Source organism: Ailuropoda melanoleuca, chromosome 1, assembly GCF_002007445.2.
Source record: "Ailuropoda melanoleuca isolate Jingjing chromosome 1, ASM200744v2, whole genome shotgun sequence".
NCBI classification, from domain to species: Eukaryota; Metazoa; Chordata; class Mammalia; order Carnivora; family Ursidae; genus Ailuropoda; species Ailuropoda melanoleuca.
In genome coordinates this window covers 191,785,755-191,804,933 of record NC_048218.1, presented here as the reverse complement: position 1 = coordinate 191,804,933, position 19,179 = coordinate 191,785,755, and the positions used below count along the sequence as shown (strand labels likewise).

Here is a 19,179-nt window from a genome sequence, read left to right as displayed (position 1 = left end):
GGAAGTTTATGGAGGAGGTATATGGATGGACCTCTTGGGATAGATCTGGAATGCAAGGATTTTTATCTCAGTCTTTAAACTTTTTTTTTTTTTAAGATTTTAGTTGAGAGAGAGAGACAGCACGAGTGGGAGAGGGGGGAGTGGCAAAGGGACAAAGAGAAGCTGAGCAGGGAGCCCGATGTGGGGCTCAATCCCAGGACCCAAAGATCATGACCTGAGCCAGAGGCAGACGCTTACCAACTGAGCCACCCAGGCACCCATTTTTATCTCACTCTTGATAATCGGATAGACAAGATACTCATTTTGCCTGTTAGTTATGTTTTTCCTCCATTCACCTACCTGATTGCTCTGTGGGCTCATGAACAAGTGGCCATGATGCAGGGAGGCTAAAATGGACACGTTCTGGATCTGAATGTGTCTTCCCACCTGCCATGTTCTGTTGGCAATATTCACTGTCATGATATTCCACAGAGCATAGGGTTTCACCAAGAAACTCACAGGCAAAGTAAGTGTAGCATTAATCTTGTAAGATTTACTCATCTTACTAGGAATCGTACGTACTGCTACATAGCGAAGCAGGGAGGAATACGGTTGGAAGCCAGAGGATACCTGTGGTGCCTCCTAGCACTCTTCCTGACAGCATCCTTAAAGCCTTAGATCTCAGAAATGAAATCCAGTATCCAGTACTAATAGTGTCAGTGGTGCACACTGAATAACCCATGCTGCATGGTGGTAGAAATGATGTCCTCACCACACAAGTGCAGGAGACGGGTCCTGGATNTTACTCATCTTACTAGGAATCGTACGTACTGCTACATAGCGAAGCAGGGAGGAATACGGTTGGAAGCCAGAGGATACCTGTGGTGCCTCCTAGCACTCTTCCTGACAGCATCCTTAAAGCCTTAGATCTCAGAAATGAAATCCAGTATCCAGTACTAATAGTGTCAGTGGTGCACACTGAATAACCCATGCTCCATGGTGGTAGAAATGATGTCCTCACCACACAAGTGCAGGAGACGGGTCCTGAATATGGTTGGTTTCTTCTTTCTTTCCTTCTTTCTTTTCTTTCTTTCCTTTCTTTCTTTCCTTTCTTTCTTTTCTTTCCTTGNCTTTCTTTCTTTCTTTCTTTCTCTCTCTCTCTCTCTCTCTTTCTTTCTTCTTTCTTTCTTTCTTTCTTTCTCTCTCTCTCTCTCTTTCTCTCTTTCTTTCTCTCTCTCTTTCTCTCTTTCTCTTTCTCTCTTTCTCTTTCTCTCTTTCTCTCTCTCTCTCTCTTCCTTCCTTCCTTCCTTCCTTCCTTCCTTTCTTTCTTTCTTTTTCTTTCTTTCTTTCTTTCTTTCTTTCTTTCTTTCTTTCTTTCTTTCTTTTCTTTTCTTTCTTTTCTTGATTTTATTTATTTATTTGACAGAGATAGAGACAGCCGGGGAGAGGNGCACTCTTCCTGACAGCATCCTTAAAGCCTTAGATCTCAGAAATGAAATCCAGTATCCAGTACTAATAGTGTCAGTGGTGCACACTGAATAACCCATGCTCCATGGTGGTAGAAATGATGTCCTCACCACACAAGTGCAGGAGACGGGTCCTGAATATGGTTGGTTTCTTCTTTCTTTCCTTCTTTCTTTTCTTTCTTTCCTTTCTTTCTTTCCTTTCTTTCTTTTCTTTCCTTGATTTTATTTATTTATTTGACAGAGATAGAGACAGCCAGAGAGAGGGGGAACACAAGCAGGGGGAGTGGGAGAGGAAGAAGCAGGCTCATAGCAGAGGAGCCTGATGTGGGGCTCGATCCCAGAACGCCAGGATCACACCCTGAGCCGAAGGCAGACGCTTAACCGCTGTGCCACCCAGGCGCCCCCTGGGTATGGTTTCTGATGTAAGCCTGAATATATTTTTTTAAGATTTTATTTATTTGAGAGAGAGAGAGAGACAGAGATAGCGAGAGAGCACAAGTGGGGAGGAGAGGGAGAAGCAGGCTCCCTGCTGAGCAGGGTGCCCAACTCGGGGCTCCATCCCAGGACCCCAGGATTATGACTTGAGCTGAAGGCAGACGCTTCACCGACTGAGCCACCCAGGTGCCTCTAAGCCTGATTCTTTAGCCGTCTTAAGTGATTCTGTTAGCAAAATGGTTATCTGGTTTTTTTTTGTTTTTGTTTTTAACTGGCTGCTTGGAGTTTATTTTCCACTTGGTGGAAGGCACATAGTTACAGGGTGTCAGGAAGGCTTGCATGTGGCTTGGATAGTAAAGAGTAAGGACTGGGGTTCTGTCAATTTCCTTTTTGGTGTTTTGCTGTTTTGATATAAAAGAGCCCAACTGCAAACAAACAAACGAACCCGACCAGCCTGCCTAGTCTACAGGGAGGGGACTGGAGGGGAGGGGCTCCAATGAGCCTAGTGCCTCCTGAAGCCTAGTGGCTGGTGGCAACTCAGGATTGGGGCCCAGTGTTGGCTTTGCCAGGCTGGCCACCGGGCTGCTTCCTCATGGCTTCCGGAGCCAAGTCACAGGTGGTCATGCTGCTGGAGGCCTGGGGAGATTCCAAGCATTCTGGGGACTCTAGCACTGTGGCCATGAATGGGAGAGTGACTTCCCGAACAAGCAGCTTGCCTACCAGTGACCGGGTAGGCCTTGGGGAAACGGGGGTGGTGAGAGATGGCTTCCCCAGGATCCTCTGTACTTCCGCAGGAGCTGTTACTGGAAGGGAACCCAGGCGGCGCCAGTAATAGCTGCAGGCGGCTACGAGCGAGCCGCTGGAGGACGTGGCTGCCTTGCTGTTGTTTGTGGGCTGGCAGAAATCTCGGCGGTGACCCCTCCCAGGCCTCAAGTGTGGTCACGGGTGGTGGGAACAGGGACGCTAGGCACAGAGCCCATTTGCAAAGGAGACCATAGAAAGCCTCGACCAAGGTGCACACAGGGTTCCAGTTTCTGCTGAATGCAGACGGAGTTGATTTCTAAGGTTTGAAGCTAAGAACCCTGGTTTTTATAGTGAAATAAGTGGGGGTGGGGGAGCAGATTAGGAGACTGAATAGTGTCCTCCCCGAAAGATATGTTCAAGTCCTAATCCCCAGTATTCAGTACGAGCGAATGGGGCTTTTTTTGGAAATAGGGACTTTGCAAGTATCATCAAGTTAAGATCATACTGGCTTAAGTCATATTGGATCAGGGTGAACCCTAAATCCAAAGATTAGTGTCCTTATAAAAGGGGAGACACATAGGGAAGAAGGCCATGTGATGATGAGCCAGAAATTGAAGGGATATAACTGCAAGGCAAGGAATAGCAAAGATTGCCATAAAGAAGCAAAGAAAGATTCTTCCCGATTGTCTTCAGAGGAAGCATGGCCCTGCTGATTTTGGATTTCTAGACTCTAGAACCATGAGAGAATACATTTATGTTGTTTTAAGCCACCCAGGTTTTGGTCATTTCATACAGCAGCCTTGGAAACAAATACATACTTCATTCAGGGTACCCTGAGTCTGTGGAAAGATTCAGTTCTGGGAATAGGATGAGTGGCTGGCTGTGTTCTCTACTGTGGTGATTTGACACAGGTCACAGTTTGCTGAGCCTCGAGATGGGATGTTCGTGGCCTGCCCCCAAAGAACACATGATTATTAGCTCCTGTCCAAAATTCCTTTTGCCATCCATTATGGTATTATACCCACCTTTTCCCCTAGAAATGGAATTCTACCCTTGTCTCTACTGCTACCCAAAGAAGCTGGTGTGCACCCCACTGAAATCAGCATTATCTCCTACGAGTGCACCTGGCCAATGAAGAACAGCCACAACGATCTCTTAGAATGTGCTACTAGTCTCCTCAACAATATCCCTAATTTAATCAAATCCAAGATACTATCAATGATAAGATGAACTATTACTTTATGAACCACTTAGAAAAAGATCACTGTCCAAGTGTGACCTACAGTAACTTATAAAACATCCTCATTTCACAGACATGAAAAGATGTGCATATTAGAACTCATGAAATACAGGGTTTCTCAAAGCCTTGGTGAAGCAGGTGTCATTTGAGCTCTTCTAAGGAAAAAAGTGAGTGAGCAGATTATATGTGATAAAGCATTCTTTTTTTTTTTTTAAGATTCATTTATTTATTTATTTGAAAAAGAGTGAGAGTGCACACCTGCGAGCTGGCAGGGGAGGGGCAGAGAGAGGGAGAGAGAATCTGAAGCAGACTCCATGCCCAGTGCAGAGCGCAGTGTGGGGCTCAATCCCACAACCACAAGGACATGACGTGAGCCGAAACCAAGAGTCGGACGCTTAACCAACTGAGCCACCCAGGCGCCCCCGTGATAGGCTGTTCTAACACTTCTCTCTCGCTAAGATTTTGGATTTCTTCTTACTCATTATTCCAGGGAATTTTTGGCAAACTTAACTTTAATGTAGGCTACCATTGAGTCCATGTTTCAGTTCACCAACTAGGGAAATGATTAGAACCACTACTTCTAGCTGCTTAACTCAGCATATTGAATCCAAAATCTCTGGTATGCATACCCATATTGATAAAGTCAGCCTGACGTGATTACACATCCTTGGTCTAGCACACTCATATTGTGTAACCATCCATATTTGCTAGAGTTGTTCTAGATATTTCTGTGTGTAAGCCTTCTCCTGGGGCAGACTCTCTATTTGCCTTTCTGGGGCATACTGGATTCTATTGTTATAGGTTTGGAAAAAGTGAAGAGTTGAAGAGATGATGAGGGGATGTGGCTTTCTGTGTCAGTGAGCTCAGGTGAGCCTGTTAAGAGTTTTCAAGCAAGGTAGGAACAGGAGAACAGCAGTTGAGGATACTGGCAAGTGAGCTCCATTGCACATTGGGACTTCTGGATACTCGGATTCCTCTGCGTCCTCTCATGGGTCACCATTCCAATTCCCAAAGTCCTTTTTCATATAAGAGACCCAGTGAAGTTATGAATTAAACTAACACGGTAATTTGGCAACTCATGGGATCAACCTTTTACATTTGTCTTTTGGTCTTCTCTGTTCTTCAACTGCAAACAGTACGAGATTCCTTTGTACTGGTTTTCAGTCTGTGCTTTGATAGGAGTCTCAGAAAGTCTCTGGTTTTCAGTCTGTGCTTTGATAGGAGGATTTAGGAGTTAGAATTTATTCTCTCTTTTTTTTTAAAGTAAGATCTACATCCACCCTAAGGCTTGAACTCACAACCCCAAGACCAAGAGTTGCACGCTCTACTGACTGAGCTATCCAGGCACCCCTGTTATTCTTGTTCTTTAAGCCAGTTTTCACTGGTAGTGATTTTTGTCTCTTCCAGGGGATATTTGGCAACATATAAAGACATTTTTGGTTGTCACAACTGGGGAGAGATATGTATTTATGTTACTTGCATCTAGTGAACAGAGACCAGGGATATTGTTAAATATCCTATAATGCATAGGACAACCTCCTATAACAAATAAATACCCTAGCCAAAAAAAAAAGTCAGTAGTTCTAGGGTTTAAGATACCTGTTTTGGGGCGCCTGGGTGGCTCAGTCGGTTAAGCATCTGCCTTTGACTCAGGTCATGAACCCAGGGTCCTGGGATCGAGCCCCTCATCAGGCTCCATGCTTAGTGGGGAGCCTGCTTCTCCCTCTGCCTGCCCCTCCCCCTGCTTGTGCTCTCTCACTATCTTCCTGTCAAAATAAATAAATCTTAAAAAAAAAAAAAAAGAAACCCTGTTTTATGGTATTCACCACAGTAAGCTATTCACCACCCTATTCCCCATCCCCTAATTCCTCAAATATGCTGGTGTCGCCCCCTCAGCAATCTCCTCTCTTTTGTCAAAAAAGCATTATGACATGATCAATTATAAGAAGCACTACTATTTTATGACTACTAAGAAGGAAAAACCACTGACAAACCATAATGGTACACTGATTTTTAACACGTCCTTTTATGTGTCCTTCGTACACTTCTATGGCGGCGAACACCGAAGCCACTTCATGGGCACTTCATTCTAGATGACAGGTGACAATGTGACTGCTTTTCCACAAGATGCCATAGGGTACTAGACACGTGTCCCTTAATACTTGCAGAATTCTGCCTTTAACCCCCAAAGCCCAAAAACTAATCCTTGAAGTCCCATGGCTTACAACCACTCCTGATACAAATTTCTGCTTTTCAGCAGCAACGTGTGTGTGTGTGCGTGTGTGTGTATGCACATGCATGTGTAAAATATACTAGGTTACTGTGTAGCTTATGGGAGAACTGGGATTGATGGAGACCACATTTAGGGCTACTTTTAATAGCCCCTAAGTTAGGCGATAGACGTGGCCCAAAGGGGCCGGGACCGCTGAGCAGTGCCGGGCAGTAGGTGTGAAGCTTTGGCTGTGGCTACTCCACTCCAGCGTCCCTCCCCCGCTGGTTTTCCTCCCCCGCTGCCTGCACTGGAGCACGACGGCCTCTTCACTCCTGGCTGGGATGGAAGCGTCTAGCTCATGACCGCTTAGCACATGCTTGTGCTCTAGTCACAAGGGAGGCTAGAAAAGGAAATACCTGTCATTCTCAGTATCTGTAATAGGCAAGTAGGAGACAAATCCTGCGCCATCAACGTTTTATTTTGTGGGGAGTTCCCCAACTAGAGAAAAATGGCATAGAATTCTGATTGGCTACAAAGAATGGTAAAGGTCCATTACATCCTTGCCACCACTCTCTCCCTCTGCTCCAAACAGAAAACCATGAACGATCCTGATTCCCCTCTTCTCCTCAGTTCGTTGTGCATCAGTAGTTGATTCTGTCTCCAAAATTTAGTCTTAAAAAGTAAGCTCTACCCCAATATGGGGCTTGAACTTACGCCCCTGAGATCAAGAGTCACACGCTCTACCAGCTGAGCCAGCCAGGTGCCCCCAAATATAATCTCGGCCCATTCTCTCTGTCTCTGTTGTCAAAAACTTTGTACAGCTGACTGCCATCCATTCCATCTGGATTACTGTCCTAGGCGCTTTCTTCCCATTTCCACACGCTCTCCCTTCCAATCCACAGCCCCCAAAGCAGCAAGTGTGTTTCTTTGCAAATCACCCTATAAAACTTCTTTGCTTAAAACCTTCATTGGCTTCTTTTTGCACTTAGAATGAAGTCCAAAATCTTTATTTTGGTTTCTAAGGAGGGTGGTCTTATGTCTCATTTTACCTAGGATATGATTTTTAAGAGAGTCTCCTTTTACTCTCAAAAATGTAGGGTCTGGACAGTGAGTTACTGGCCCTTTACCTGTAAGGCCCTGATTTTCTGAGCCCTGCTCCCTGCCCCCCTCACTCACTAAACTCCATTCACCTGTCTTCTCTTAGCTCTATTCCCTGGTCTGGGGCCTTTGCAGGTTCTGTTCTTCTGCCTGGCACTCATTTCCTCCTGCTCGCCACACAGTTCTTGTTATCCTTCAAGTCTTAGCTGAAAGGGCATCTCTGAGAGGCCTCTCCTCACCTCCCTGTCTAAATAGCCCCCATCCCCCGTTCTGTGTATCGTTTTCTTATTCACTCCTCCCATACAGTCTCCAGAATTTGATGTTTAATTGTTCTGTCCCACTTGTTTAATTCCTCTCTTGCCCACCAGAACATAAGCTCCTGGAGGGTACGGATCATATATGTCTTACTCGCCATTGTACACACTCAACTGTTCCCTTAATAAGTCACTTGTTAAACAAGTGAATACAATTAATAAGGCCTTCCTTCCCTGATCTCCTGCTAAGGTTAAGCTCCCATGCTGAACAGAGTCAAAGCGCTCTGTACTTCTTTTCCTTGGCATGTCTCACAATTGTACTTGAATAGCGGTTTGTGTCATGTCACTGTTGTCAGTTTCTCCTTCTAGATTATACTTCCATGAGAACAGAGGCATGTCTCTCTTGCCGTGCTTACAACAGGGCAATTCAGTGGGCATGAGTCTGCTGAGTCTTCTGCAGGGTCACGTGCCTGGGAGCTGGGGAGAAGGAGGCAGAGGGGATTTTGGTGGCCTGGTTCTGTGGTAGCATATGGAAAACGTGAAGGGCGTGTGCCTGGAGCTGGATGGGGGAGGGGGCAGGGCATTCGCTGCAGGCTTCCACGCGCAGTGGGACAGTGGGATTAGGGGCCTGGTCTTTCTCTCCTGCAGAATTTCTCTTGACGTCCTCTGCTTTGCTTCTTGTCCCGAGAGGTTTCTTGAACTTGAGAAAATCTGGGCACATCGAAGACAGGCCTTCAGCCCAGGCAGATGGCAGTAATGGGAGCAAGGCCTCTAGATCCTGGGGAAGAGCTGTAGAACGTGGGGAGAGAAACACTTCCAGCTAATACCCTAACTCGCTTCTGTGTTGTCTTTGTAAACAGAGGTCCAGCCCAATGTTGTCCCAGCCGACGACACCATAAAACCTGCAAACGCAAGCCAGCCCCTCACAGTGCCATCAGCCAGTGGTGAAGGGCAGATGACTACAGTCAAAACTACACCAACCACAGTCCCAACAACCACTGACAAAAGGGTGACGTCAACCACCGCTGGTGGAAGAGCCCCAGGGGCACCCGTAAGTTCAGGGCCGACCCAGACCAGCGCAGCTGTAGTGCCCGCTGACAAAGATGAGAAGGACTCAGGCAACAGCAGCACAACTACGGGTGGCCCAAAGGTTACTCAAGGTTTAAGCAGCACGACACTCCCACCAACCACTAAATCCATGAAGCCTGGAACCACAGCCCCCCAGCCAGCTGGAGCGGGGGGCAGCCCTGGTGGTACCACCAGCCACACGACCACGAAGGGTGGGGAGCAGACGTCCTCTCCGTCCTCTCCGTCTTCAGATCTGGTTAGAACCTCCAGCCCTACTAGTGGTCCTTCTGCTGTCAGCACCCCAACAAGCCCTCACCAACCAACGGCGAGCCCTGCTACTTCGAAGCCTCCAGGGAGCCCTTCTGAGGGAACAGACAAAATCCCTACAGTGGCTTCAAGTAGTTTAGGCATGAAGACGGGTCCCAGCTCCCCATTACACGGGGCACCTACCACACCAAGTAAGTAATGCTTTTGTTTGTTTGTTGAATTAAGTGAGCTCCACACCCGACATGGGGCTTGAACCCCTCACTCTGAGATCAAGAGTCATGTGCTCCTCTGAGCTAGCCAGGCACCTCAAGGCATGCTTTTTTTTCCCCCCAAGCAAGAAGAAACTTCTTTTTTTTTTTTTTTTAAAGATTTTATTTATTTATTTGACAGAGATAGAGACAGGCAACGAGAGGGAACACAAGCGGGTAGTGGGAGAGGAAGAAGCAGGCTCATAGAAGGAAGAGCCTGATGTGGGGCTCGATCCCATAATGCCGGGACCACGCCCTGAGCCGAAGGCAGACGCTTAAACCGCTGTGCCACCCAGGCGCCCCAAGAAGAAACTTCTGAATGCTTATATTCTATACAGTTGCCAGCTGGAAGATGGAATTCATGCTGAGGGTTGAGTTCTGTGAATACACCACCTTCATTCAGGCCCAGGCTCTCCCTTCAGTGCTGAGCAGAGGCCAACAGTGCTGTGTTATTCTGCTGAGGGGCTGGGGCTCTGGCCTGCCCAGTTGAACACATAAACAAGCCAACAGTGTATTCATGGGTAAGACTTGCATGATTGCAGTGGCGGCACATTAATGCTCCGGAACAGTGCTTCTCAAACTGGCAGTCGCCAGGAGGAGATACATTAGTTTGACACCGTGACCCAGGAATACAAATATAGAACACACGCATAACAACACGTGTTAACTGGTAACAAAAGTTTCACTAACCAGGGCTGATTCTTCCTGTATGTGATAGGCCCTAGTATCTTCTCCTCCATCCCATTTCCTTGGTTCCTTTTTGAAAGTGCTGATCTTAACCCAGTAAATAAATTTAAAAACCCACGGATGGATCGTGGGCCTCACGATCATGACCTGTGGCAGATTATTGAATGAGAGTTTCTCGGGGCGGACCTGAGAGTCTGCATGGCCGAGAACTCCCCAGGTGGTCAGAATGCGTGCTGACATTAAGGGCACCTGCTTCTGCAGGCCGTCTCAACCTGCAGGAAAGGCAAGGGCTGGATACACCTGGATTCAAGTCCCTGAAGTGCCGCTTCTTCACATGTGACCTTGGGCAGATCATCAGGCCCCTCTGAGCCCAGTTTCATCATTTATAAACTAGGGTTATTTATGGTCCCTTGCTCGTCAGGGTGTGGTAAGGACTAAGAAAGTAACCCTGGAGGCACTGAGGACAGTCCCCCTGATGGAGTGAGTGTCCGTTGAGCATTAGTTATTGCTGCTGACGTCACTGTCACTTCTTTTATTGGGTCTCCAACTGGCTTGTCCAGTCCGACCCACCCTGGAATATGGTGCAGGAAATGACTTCATCTGTTTGCCTCTTCTTCCTCATAGCCTGCTTACTCTAGCTTGTGGTCTAGGTGGGGGATAAGGCCAAAGAACCCCCAGGAACTAAGAACAAGAGAGACTGCCCTCCGCTCTCAAAAGTACCACTCATCTTTTCTCAGAGCCTTTGCTTTCCTAATTACAGCATCACCGGTCACGTTACAAGGAAATCCGCAGAAATCCAGCGTGATGCCGGCTGTCACTGGGACCTCTTCCTCCATCACTGGGACCACTTTCCCCACCTCTGGGACCTCTTCCTCCACTACTGGGATTCCCTCTGTTCCTGGGACCACTTTGCCGGAGGCTCCACAGTCTGCAGGCCCTTCGTTGGGACCTGTGGCCACATCTCCTGTCCAGGGACCCGGAAGCCCCAGCACTCAGTTGACTTCGACTGCCCCTCAAGTATCCAACGCCCCTCCTCCTTCCTCGGCTCACAGAGATGACAGGGTACTTCCAGCAGGGGTGGGACAGATAAGAGAGCCCAGGCTCAGATGGAAGGGGCTCTAAGAAGGGTTTCTACTTGTCCCTCCAGCCCAGAGGCCCTGGTAAGGGCTGTTAGGAACCATCACCCATTCACCCCCTCTCCCTGGCTTTGCCAGATTCTGGCTTAGACAGCTGGACAGCCAGTAACACACCTGGCTCTGAAACCCTGTCCAGTCACACCCCCAGCTTGCCAGGAGCTCCTTCCTTTGTGTCGCCCACCCAGGGGGGAGGAAGGGAGGGGTCAGTGATGGGACCCCACCAGGCTCAGCCTGAACCTGAATCCCAGTGGCTTCTTCTTCTAGATAAAGTGCGAATCTCCCGAAAGGCTAACTGACAAGATGCTCGTCCTGAACTTAACAAAAACCAGCCTTTGTGTGAGTACAGTGCCGATCTAGGCTCCGCCCTGATCTACACCCCCAAACTGTGGTTTAGCAGCAGGGTTAGGGAAGGTAGAAGGGAATGGAGTGTTCCTTCTGAAAAAGGACTGAGAAATGTGTTCATTTTCCTGCCCTTGCTTTTCCTGTGGCAAGTGGCCCCTTCCAGCTGATAGAGAACGTGAAGTTCAAACTCCCCTAAGTCCCACCAGCTCCTGCAGAGCCAGAAGTTCCCGGGTCCCCTGGCTTGCACTCTGTAATTATTCACATGTTCTCAGAGTCCAGAGACCTCAATCCTAGTTCAGGCTGCAATTCAGTTAAGTTGATCTCTTTGGGCTTCAGAGGCCCCGGTTGAAAACGAGAGGCTCAGTCAGCCTAACTAACTTGCCCTGTTCTAATAGTCTGTGGTTTTCTGTTTGCTGGTCCATGTATTCACCTGATGGTCTCAGTGGAAGAACAGCATGGAGATAATCTCCCTCTAGGCTGAGGAGTCTGAGCTCCTGAGCATCGGGAGCCATTGCCAAGACTCAGGGGGGTGGTGTGTGGGCGTGCTGGGACGGGAGTATCTGCTTGTGTATGAGGACATTTGCATGAGAGGGAGTGCTGTGTTGGGGGGGGTTGCTGCTGCTACTTCTTCGGGACTGCCAGTCTTTGAGGATTAAGGGTTTCGAGAGTGCAGGTGATGGGTGGCTCACGGCTGCCCTCTACTGGTCAGTGGCTACTTTTGCAACCCCCCCCCCCCCCCGCCCCAGGAAGAACCGAAGGACAGGGTTTCTAGAGGATGGAGAACTTGAGTTAACAGCATTTTAATGCCGCCTGTATTCTTTAACAGTTCTTTTCTTCTGAGTGCCCATTTGCTGGAATTTTCCAAAAGCATACATTTAGACTGGAGTTTTAAAGGGAGCAGTGTTGCCCCGGGCCTGGGCTTATTGGACAAGGCAGGAATCACACCGATGCATGCCCAGCCATTCTCAGGCTCTCTTTTTGGCTAAAACTTGCCAGGCTGTGTGACTGGTTGGGAGGAACATTTTTTCCGTGTGCCATAAAAGAAAGGTTGGAAGCCCTGGAACCTGCCTGGTGTGAGGCAGAGGAATTGGTAAGCTTAGGAAATCCCAGATAGAAACCCCACGATGGCTTGGGGTCCTGCGGTGAGCCATGCCAAGAGTCCTTTTCTTCACCTCAGTACCTTATTTCAAAATCAGGTCAGAGAAACATAGCTTGGCAGGACCAGGTAAAAGCTGTCCACACTTTGCTTCCTCACCCTCAGCCCTAAAGCCACGCCAGCCATGCTCTGTCTGCTAAGAGGTATAAAAGATTCCCCTCCAAGATGTCCCCATGTGCATCTTCAAGATACTCCCATGTTCCCTTGTTCAGTGATGGCCTTCCCTGGCTTCATGGCCAGAGTCTTAAGTCTAGGGAACGGCATGCATGCTTCAGCTTTGAGAAGATCACATTGGGCCGAGAGCTGGGGCTTCCCCTCCTAGGTCTTTGAACTGGGCATCAACACCTGGCAAGTGGCAGGCTGCTGGGCAGTGCCTCCTCAGGCCCTTCTAGGGAGATGATAAGGGCATCAAGTCATGACCCCTGAAGAGCTCTAAGAGAGAAGGGGGCACTCAGGTGAAAGGTACTGTTCAACCATAGATGAGATAAACAGGGTGAAGGGACCAGGGGAAGAGATTTGCAGGAGTCAGAGAACGCAGGGACTGGCCCAGCACAGCACAGAACTCGTGACTCCTGCCAGGCCTGGGAATGGCCCCAGCTGAGGGAAGAGGGAAATAAGATCACACCAGGCAACAGCATTCTCCTGACCTTGGCTCTGAAGGGAGCCCCACAAGCCTAGGCTGCTGTCCTGATCCCTGAGGAATCACTTGTGGTCTCCCCACAATAGGCGGGGAACAGCAGTTCGGATGACAAACTGGTCACACTTCTGTGCCGAGCAGCAAAAGCCACCTTCAACCCAGCTCAAGATAAGTGCCATATACGGCTGGTGCCTATTCAAGACTCCCAGGCAGTGGCAATCAAAGAAATCGCTGTCCAGAGTGAGTTGAGGGTAGGGGCTGCTGAGGTCTAAGTGGGGTGGGAATGGGGCAGGGGTTGACCGCTCAGGAGCCAAGAAGTCGGGTCAGGGCTGGTGCTTCCTAAGAAGGGTCAAGCCACGCCCCCTTCCAGGGCCACCCAAGAGAGACTGAGGTACAGCACGTCCTCCTCTTGGGGCCCAGTCTCCATCCCCTACACATCGCTCTGAGCTGGACCACTAGCAACGTCTCTCCTCCCCACAGCAAACCTCCTGCCCAGGGACGTGTATGAATCGCTGAAAGACAAGTGGGACGAGCTGAAAGAGGTAAATGGACTTCTCCCGTGTGCTGGGGCAGAAGCCCCTTCCTCGAGGTCTGCAGTTCCTCCGCTCTGCAGCATCTCTCGTGGTGGAAGACCCTCTCACTTGCCAGCAGCCGGAAGACAGGGGTTAGAGAGGGGACAGCAGGGTGACACGATAGCCCCCCCCCAAACGCCAAGCAGAAGAGCTCATAACTGGGTGGGAGTGACCCACATTCTGTTTTCTGCCACATCACGTCCTCCTTCCTGGCAGGTGGGAGTCAGTAACATGAAGCTTGGGGACCAAGGGCCACCCGAAGAGACCGAGGACCGGTTCAGCATGCCCCTCATCATCACCATTGTCTGCATGGCATCCTTCCTGCTCCTCGTTGCTGCCCTCTACGGCTGCTGCCACCAGCGCTTCTCCCAGAGGAAGGACCAGGTAAGGACTTCACTCCCCTACCAGATGACTTCACCCCATTACTCCCGTTAGAGGAAAGTGAGTGGGCCATGGATCCTCTCTGACAGGTGGAGACCATCCCTTATAAGAAGGAACTGCGAAGTTACATGGCAAATTGAAGAGGCGTGTGGGGGAAGGGAAGGTCATGGGCTTTGGAGTCAGAAAGACCGGGGACAAGCCCTAGCTCTGCCTCCGATTATCTGTGTGACCTGGAGCATGGCCTGTAATCTCTGAGCCTCTCATCTGCAAGTGGGGATAATGCCCACCTTGCAGAACTTCTTGAAGATTCCCTGAAAGAAATGGGTGTAGGCCTACCTGGCTAACCAAAAGTTCTTTCACACGCCTTATTCGAATTCCCGTCATGCCAGTTCCACCCAGACGTGTAGTTCTCAGCCCCAGTTGTACACTGTGGGGACAGAGAAAAATTCCCGTGCCTGCCTCCTCACACACCAGCTGAAACAGAATTTCTGGATCTGAATATTTGCTAAAAGCTTCCCGGGTGACTCAACTGTGTGGCCCAGGCTGTAGCTCAGAAGGAGACCAGAGAAAGCACCATCTCCAGGTGGCTCCTCTCTCTGGTGGAGGTGGTACAGGTCCTGCTGTACCCATCTTACTTAGGCTTAGGGAGGTCTTCGGCCACCCGGTCTGATGAAAGTCATTTTCTTACAGTCCTTCCTGATTCAGTACAGTGGGGTGAGGCAGGTGCCTGGAGAGTAAGTTTGGGTGGGGGGGAGGAATGGAGGAAAAAGACTGGAGGCTTCTGGAAAACAAAAGTCCATTTCCGCTGGCTTCATGGATTTGCCAATAGGGTAAAGGTCAAGTGAGCTGGGAATTCTAGGGTGCCGGGCAAGTCCTCGTCCCAAAGTAGCCCTGAGGCAGGCCAGTAGCCACACTGCCCTCCAAGAGCGTTTATTGTGTACCCTACCCGAATGGGGCTTCCTGCACTGTAGGGGTACCTGTGTAATATTAAGGCCATGAGCCCTCAAAAATTACCCTTTCTTGGGTCGTCTTCCCTATCCTAGCAACGGCTAACGGAGGAGCTGCAGACAGTGGAGAACGGTTACCATGACAATCCCACACTGGAAGTGATGGAGACCTCATCAGAGATGCAAGAGAAAAAGGTGGTCAACCTTAATGGGGAGCTGGGGGACAGCTGGATCGTCCCTCTGGACAACCTGGCCAAGGATGACCTGGACGAGGAGGAAGACACGCACCTCTAATCAGGTCCGCGGGCAGCCTCTGACAGGACCACAGCGCTCCAGACTGAACCACCTCAAGTGCCATTTGGACAGGGGAAGAAAATCCTTCCCAGCTGAGGGAAAGGTGGGGGAGGGGAGCAGACTTGGAGGTTCCCTCCTCCCAATCCCCACAGGGCCTTAATTTTCCCTTTTCAAACTGAACAAATCATATTCTGTCTAGATTCCTCTTGTAAAACAACCTACTAGTGCCTGAGCTCAGTGCTGCTGGAAGACGAGAGAGAGAGAGCACTCACACGGTCATCTGGTAGAACCCCTTCCTCTCACATCCGAGGTGACGGAGGCCTAACGGGGGAAGGTCCGGCTCACACAGCACCTCGGCGACAGAGGAAGGACGGAAACAGAGATCCCCTCATTCAGTGCGGTGCGCATTCCCACCACGCCCCACTGTTACGATGGCTCGCGCCTCCCCTCAGAGCTGCCCCCAGTGGGGCGAAGCTCACAGTCCATGGACGGGGCAATGGATGGGATGGAAGGGACGGCAGGGCCAGATCCTGTCTCCATGGGATCTGATTCCTTCCAAGTACAGGTCCCCAGCCTCGCCTGCCAGTGTTCCCGACCCCTTTGTGTTTGCCCCACCCTCCACTCAGTTTGAAGCCCCACTGTGTCCCAGGGCCCCTGGGACTCACACTGTTCATTCATGGCCTCGAACCCCTTGTTCTGGATTCTGGCTCCCTCGCATTTGCTTAGGGATCTTGAGACTTAACCCACACAAGACTCCAGTGTGAACGAGATCTGCTTCAGGGATCCATCTGCAGGTGAAAAGGGGAGGCCCTTCACCCCCAGGTTGGGTCCTGGCCCATCACCCAGGGCACTCCTTAAAGAGGCTCCGCAGGAACTGCCCTGGCCTCCCGCTCCCACCGGGGACTGAAATCTGCAGCAGCTATGAAGGCGAAACGCTCCTGTTTTGTTGTTCACTGCTCAGTCAGTGGGGTGAGGACCCAAGTTCGGGGATCCCCCTGAGATCCAGCAAGAAAGAGCAATAGCTGTAGGGCAGACTTTCCTGGGGCCCAGTCCACAGAGAGGTAGGTGTCTTACCAGACAATCGATCTATACAGTTAGGAAGAATAGGCTTTACTCTCTGTTCCATAGGAAACTCAGGGACTTTTCAAGTTGCTGAGAGTTTTTTGTATTTGTTTGTTTTTTAGTCCAGCCCTCTACTGCCACAAGCCAAAGCTCCAATTGTTGGGAGACTTTTCAGTCAACTCATCTCACTGATTCCTGGTTCTCCTGTGCCATAGGGCAAGAAAGGCCTAGAAAGTGCGATGCATTTTAAGGTGCTCTGGAGCAGTCTGGGGGGACCCCGAGGGGTTCCCAATGACCTCTCGCTGTTCTGGCACACAGCTGGGCCTTGCGGTGTCCCCTTCTCTGTATTCCTAGCAGGGCTGCCTACTTCTGCAGTTTCTGGTGGCATCTCAGGGAAACAGTACCAGGAAGGGGTTTTGAGGGAGCTTAGCAGTTAGTTCCCAAGCAGAAGGCACCTGAGGACTGGACAGAGTGAGGTTGAATCTGATTTTCTGGGAAGCCCAAATCCCAGATTTTGTGGAACTTTGCCCACGGTCTCTCTTGCTCCTGGGTGTAAATTTCCTGACACCAACTAGGAGGATGGGCAGAACTGCTTAGCAGAGGGAAAACTGTAATTTCAGGGCAAGAGGTCAGAACCTCAGAACCTGAGGCCCAGGCTGTGCGTCCTGATGCAATAGACAGCCTGCTTTAGGACAGCTTATTTTTTAAAGGAGCTTAGTTGGGGGAAGACCTATGTCCTTCTCTGGCTGCCTTGATTCCTTCTTCATGGCCTCTGGCCTTTGATATCCTCGGGTTTAAGTAGGGCCTCTAGTGAGTTTCCCAAGAGCTAGAGAGATGCTAGACCAACAAGGATCCAGAAGTATTTGCCCTGATTCTCTAGTACTGGGAGGTCGGTAGGGTAGAGAACAATGCCAGTTTGGGTGGAAAAAATAGAGGAAATCTTGTTATACCGGGGAGAGATCTGTTTGCTTCCTTCCTGCCCAACATTTCATTCTTTCCACCCTGTGGTTTTCTGCTGTGGTTTCTGTGGAAGAGGCCAGACTAGATTACTACTCCTTTGCTAATTCTGGGTCATATTTTACCAGCCAGGCCTTTAGACAGAGAGAGCAAGTATGCCTCCACCAACTGACAAAGGCTACAGCCCCATGGCCTCTTGGGCAGAGAGATGATGACTGGCAAGGATTAGATGAAAACTATACTTGGTCAAGAGGAATGACTGTGGGGGCTCTGTCCAAGGAGAACCTTGGGAAGCTTTGGGCTGGTTCAGGTGCTCCTTTTGGTGCATACAGGCTGGGTGACTCTAGCCTTTGAGGGCAACTTCAGAATCCAATACCTTGCCTTGGCTTGCTCTTGCCACTAGACAGCTGTGTCAAGGGCCATACAGTCATGCATCTGCAAAGGTCCTCTTCATCCCACGTCTGCATTGGGTTCTAAATGCTGTCTGGCAAGTCAGATTCTGGCGCTGAGAAGAAAGAAGAGGAACACCAGGAACTCAGCATGACTTTATACAAGTTGTGCCAAAGAGATGATACACATTCGATCAGTGGCAAACTGGTTCTCTAAGCTGCATAGAAGGCCAGAAACCACAAATCCGATGACCGGATGGAAACCCAGTGGGGACGCACGCTGTTCTGTGAATGGGGAGGGAAGCAGCAGTGCCTGTGACGGAGGTACAGAATACGCTTTGCATCTGAGGACAAAATACGGGTGTGATCTAGTCTAGACGCCAGGTTCTCTTTTCCCCTCTTGATAAGGAAAGCAAGCAGAAAGTTTATTTAAACCACTTCTTGAGCTTTAATCTTTTTTGACAATATACTGGAGAAACTTTGAAAAACAAGGCCAAGCTGATACATATATACGTACTTTTTAATATTGTAAATACAACAGCCACATGTTAATCCAGCCCGCACTGCTTTCCGTGAATATACACTGTAAAAACACTTGTTAGTTGAGGTGGCTTTTCTTCTTCTCTGAACAGGAATGTAAACGTCTATTTCACTAGAAATGACACTTTTTAAAAAAAATTTTCACCAGTGAAAAGTGAGATATAAGACAAGCTGACAACAGAGTATTTGTCTCACAGATCAGGCATTTTTATTTTTAAATGTGGCCCTCGACCCCCTCCCCAGCTAAAGTCCTAGCCTACTACTACAGGAAGGCTTGTGGCCAGTATGCACGGGTTGGAAAGGGACGCTCTAGTCCTAGGGAGAGGCTTTGAGAGACCTAGTCCAATCTTTGTTCTGTTTTGTTCTTACAGAAAAAGAAACTGAAGCCCAGAAAGGTAAAAGTGGCTTGGCCAGAGTCACATCGTTAGTGACAGAAACAGGATTAAAACACTGGTGCTCTGGGCCTCAGAATGAATCCGTGAACTGAGGACTGCTAATTAAGGACAGGCACCAGGATGACACAAAGGACAGAATTCCCTTCTCAAATCTTGTCCTGCAGCAAGGCTAGGGAGGGTCTGAGGACAACAATAGGAACCATACTGGTCTACACTTTCTCTGAGTTATTCAGATCTAAGACTTAAATGAATGATACTTTCAAGAAACAATTTTGAATGAGCTTTTATATATGTCTCTTCTGGCAGGACTAAGGATCAAAGGGAACAAACTCCAGGAAGGCAGAGGGGGCAAGAATAAAGTAATGACTTATCTTTCATCGCTGTCACAAGCTGATGGGCTCAGGTTTGGTGAAAACCCCAACACTGAGTGGAAAAGGAGGGGGTGACTATTTGATATCATGTCTCTTGCTATTAGCGAGTGTTGAAGAGTTTGCCCAGGAGACTGTGTTCTTCGTGGACAGGGGTCTGAAGTACACTGGAATTTACTGAGAAACCTGTTTGTAAAGACTATACTTAATTATTGCCATTTTCTTACAAAACTATATTTTGGAAAATTGTATACTGTCAATTAAAGTGCTTTTGTGTAAGCTGGTTCAAGCCCTGCTCAACTTGA

The 19,179-nt window shown here is 49.1% G+C and overlaps 1 protein-coding gene and 1 pseudogene across 1 annotated transcript in view; one reads left to right on the top strand and one right to left on the bottom strand.

Annotated features, from left to right (window-relative positions):
• The window catches only part of PODXL (podocalyxin like), a 50,437-nt gene extending 31,258 nt beyond the window's left edge, over nucleotides 1-19,179 (top strand). Inside the window, exons 2-8 of the mRNA XM_019804467.2 lie at nucleotides 8,289-8,954; nucleotides 10,459-10,760; nucleotides 11,099-11,170; nucleotides 13,059-13,209; nucleotides 13,450-13,511; nucleotides 13,758-13,925; nucleotides 14,966-19,179. Of these exons, the coding sequence (XP_019660026.1) occupies nucleotides 8,289-8,954; nucleotides 10,459-10,760; nucleotides 11,099-11,170; nucleotides 13,059-13,209; nucleotides 13,450-13,511; nucleotides 13,758-13,925; nucleotides 14,966-15,163 (1,619 nt within the window). The 3' untranslated portion in view covers nucleotides 15,164-19,179. The remainder of the gene's footprint in view (nucleotides 1-8,288; nucleotides 8,955-10,458; nucleotides 10,761-11,098; nucleotides 11,171-13,058; nucleotides 13,210-13,449; nucleotides 13,512-13,757; nucleotides 13,926-14,965) is intronic.
• Nucleotides 2,296-7,589, bottom strand: LOC117796023 (annotated as a pseudogene).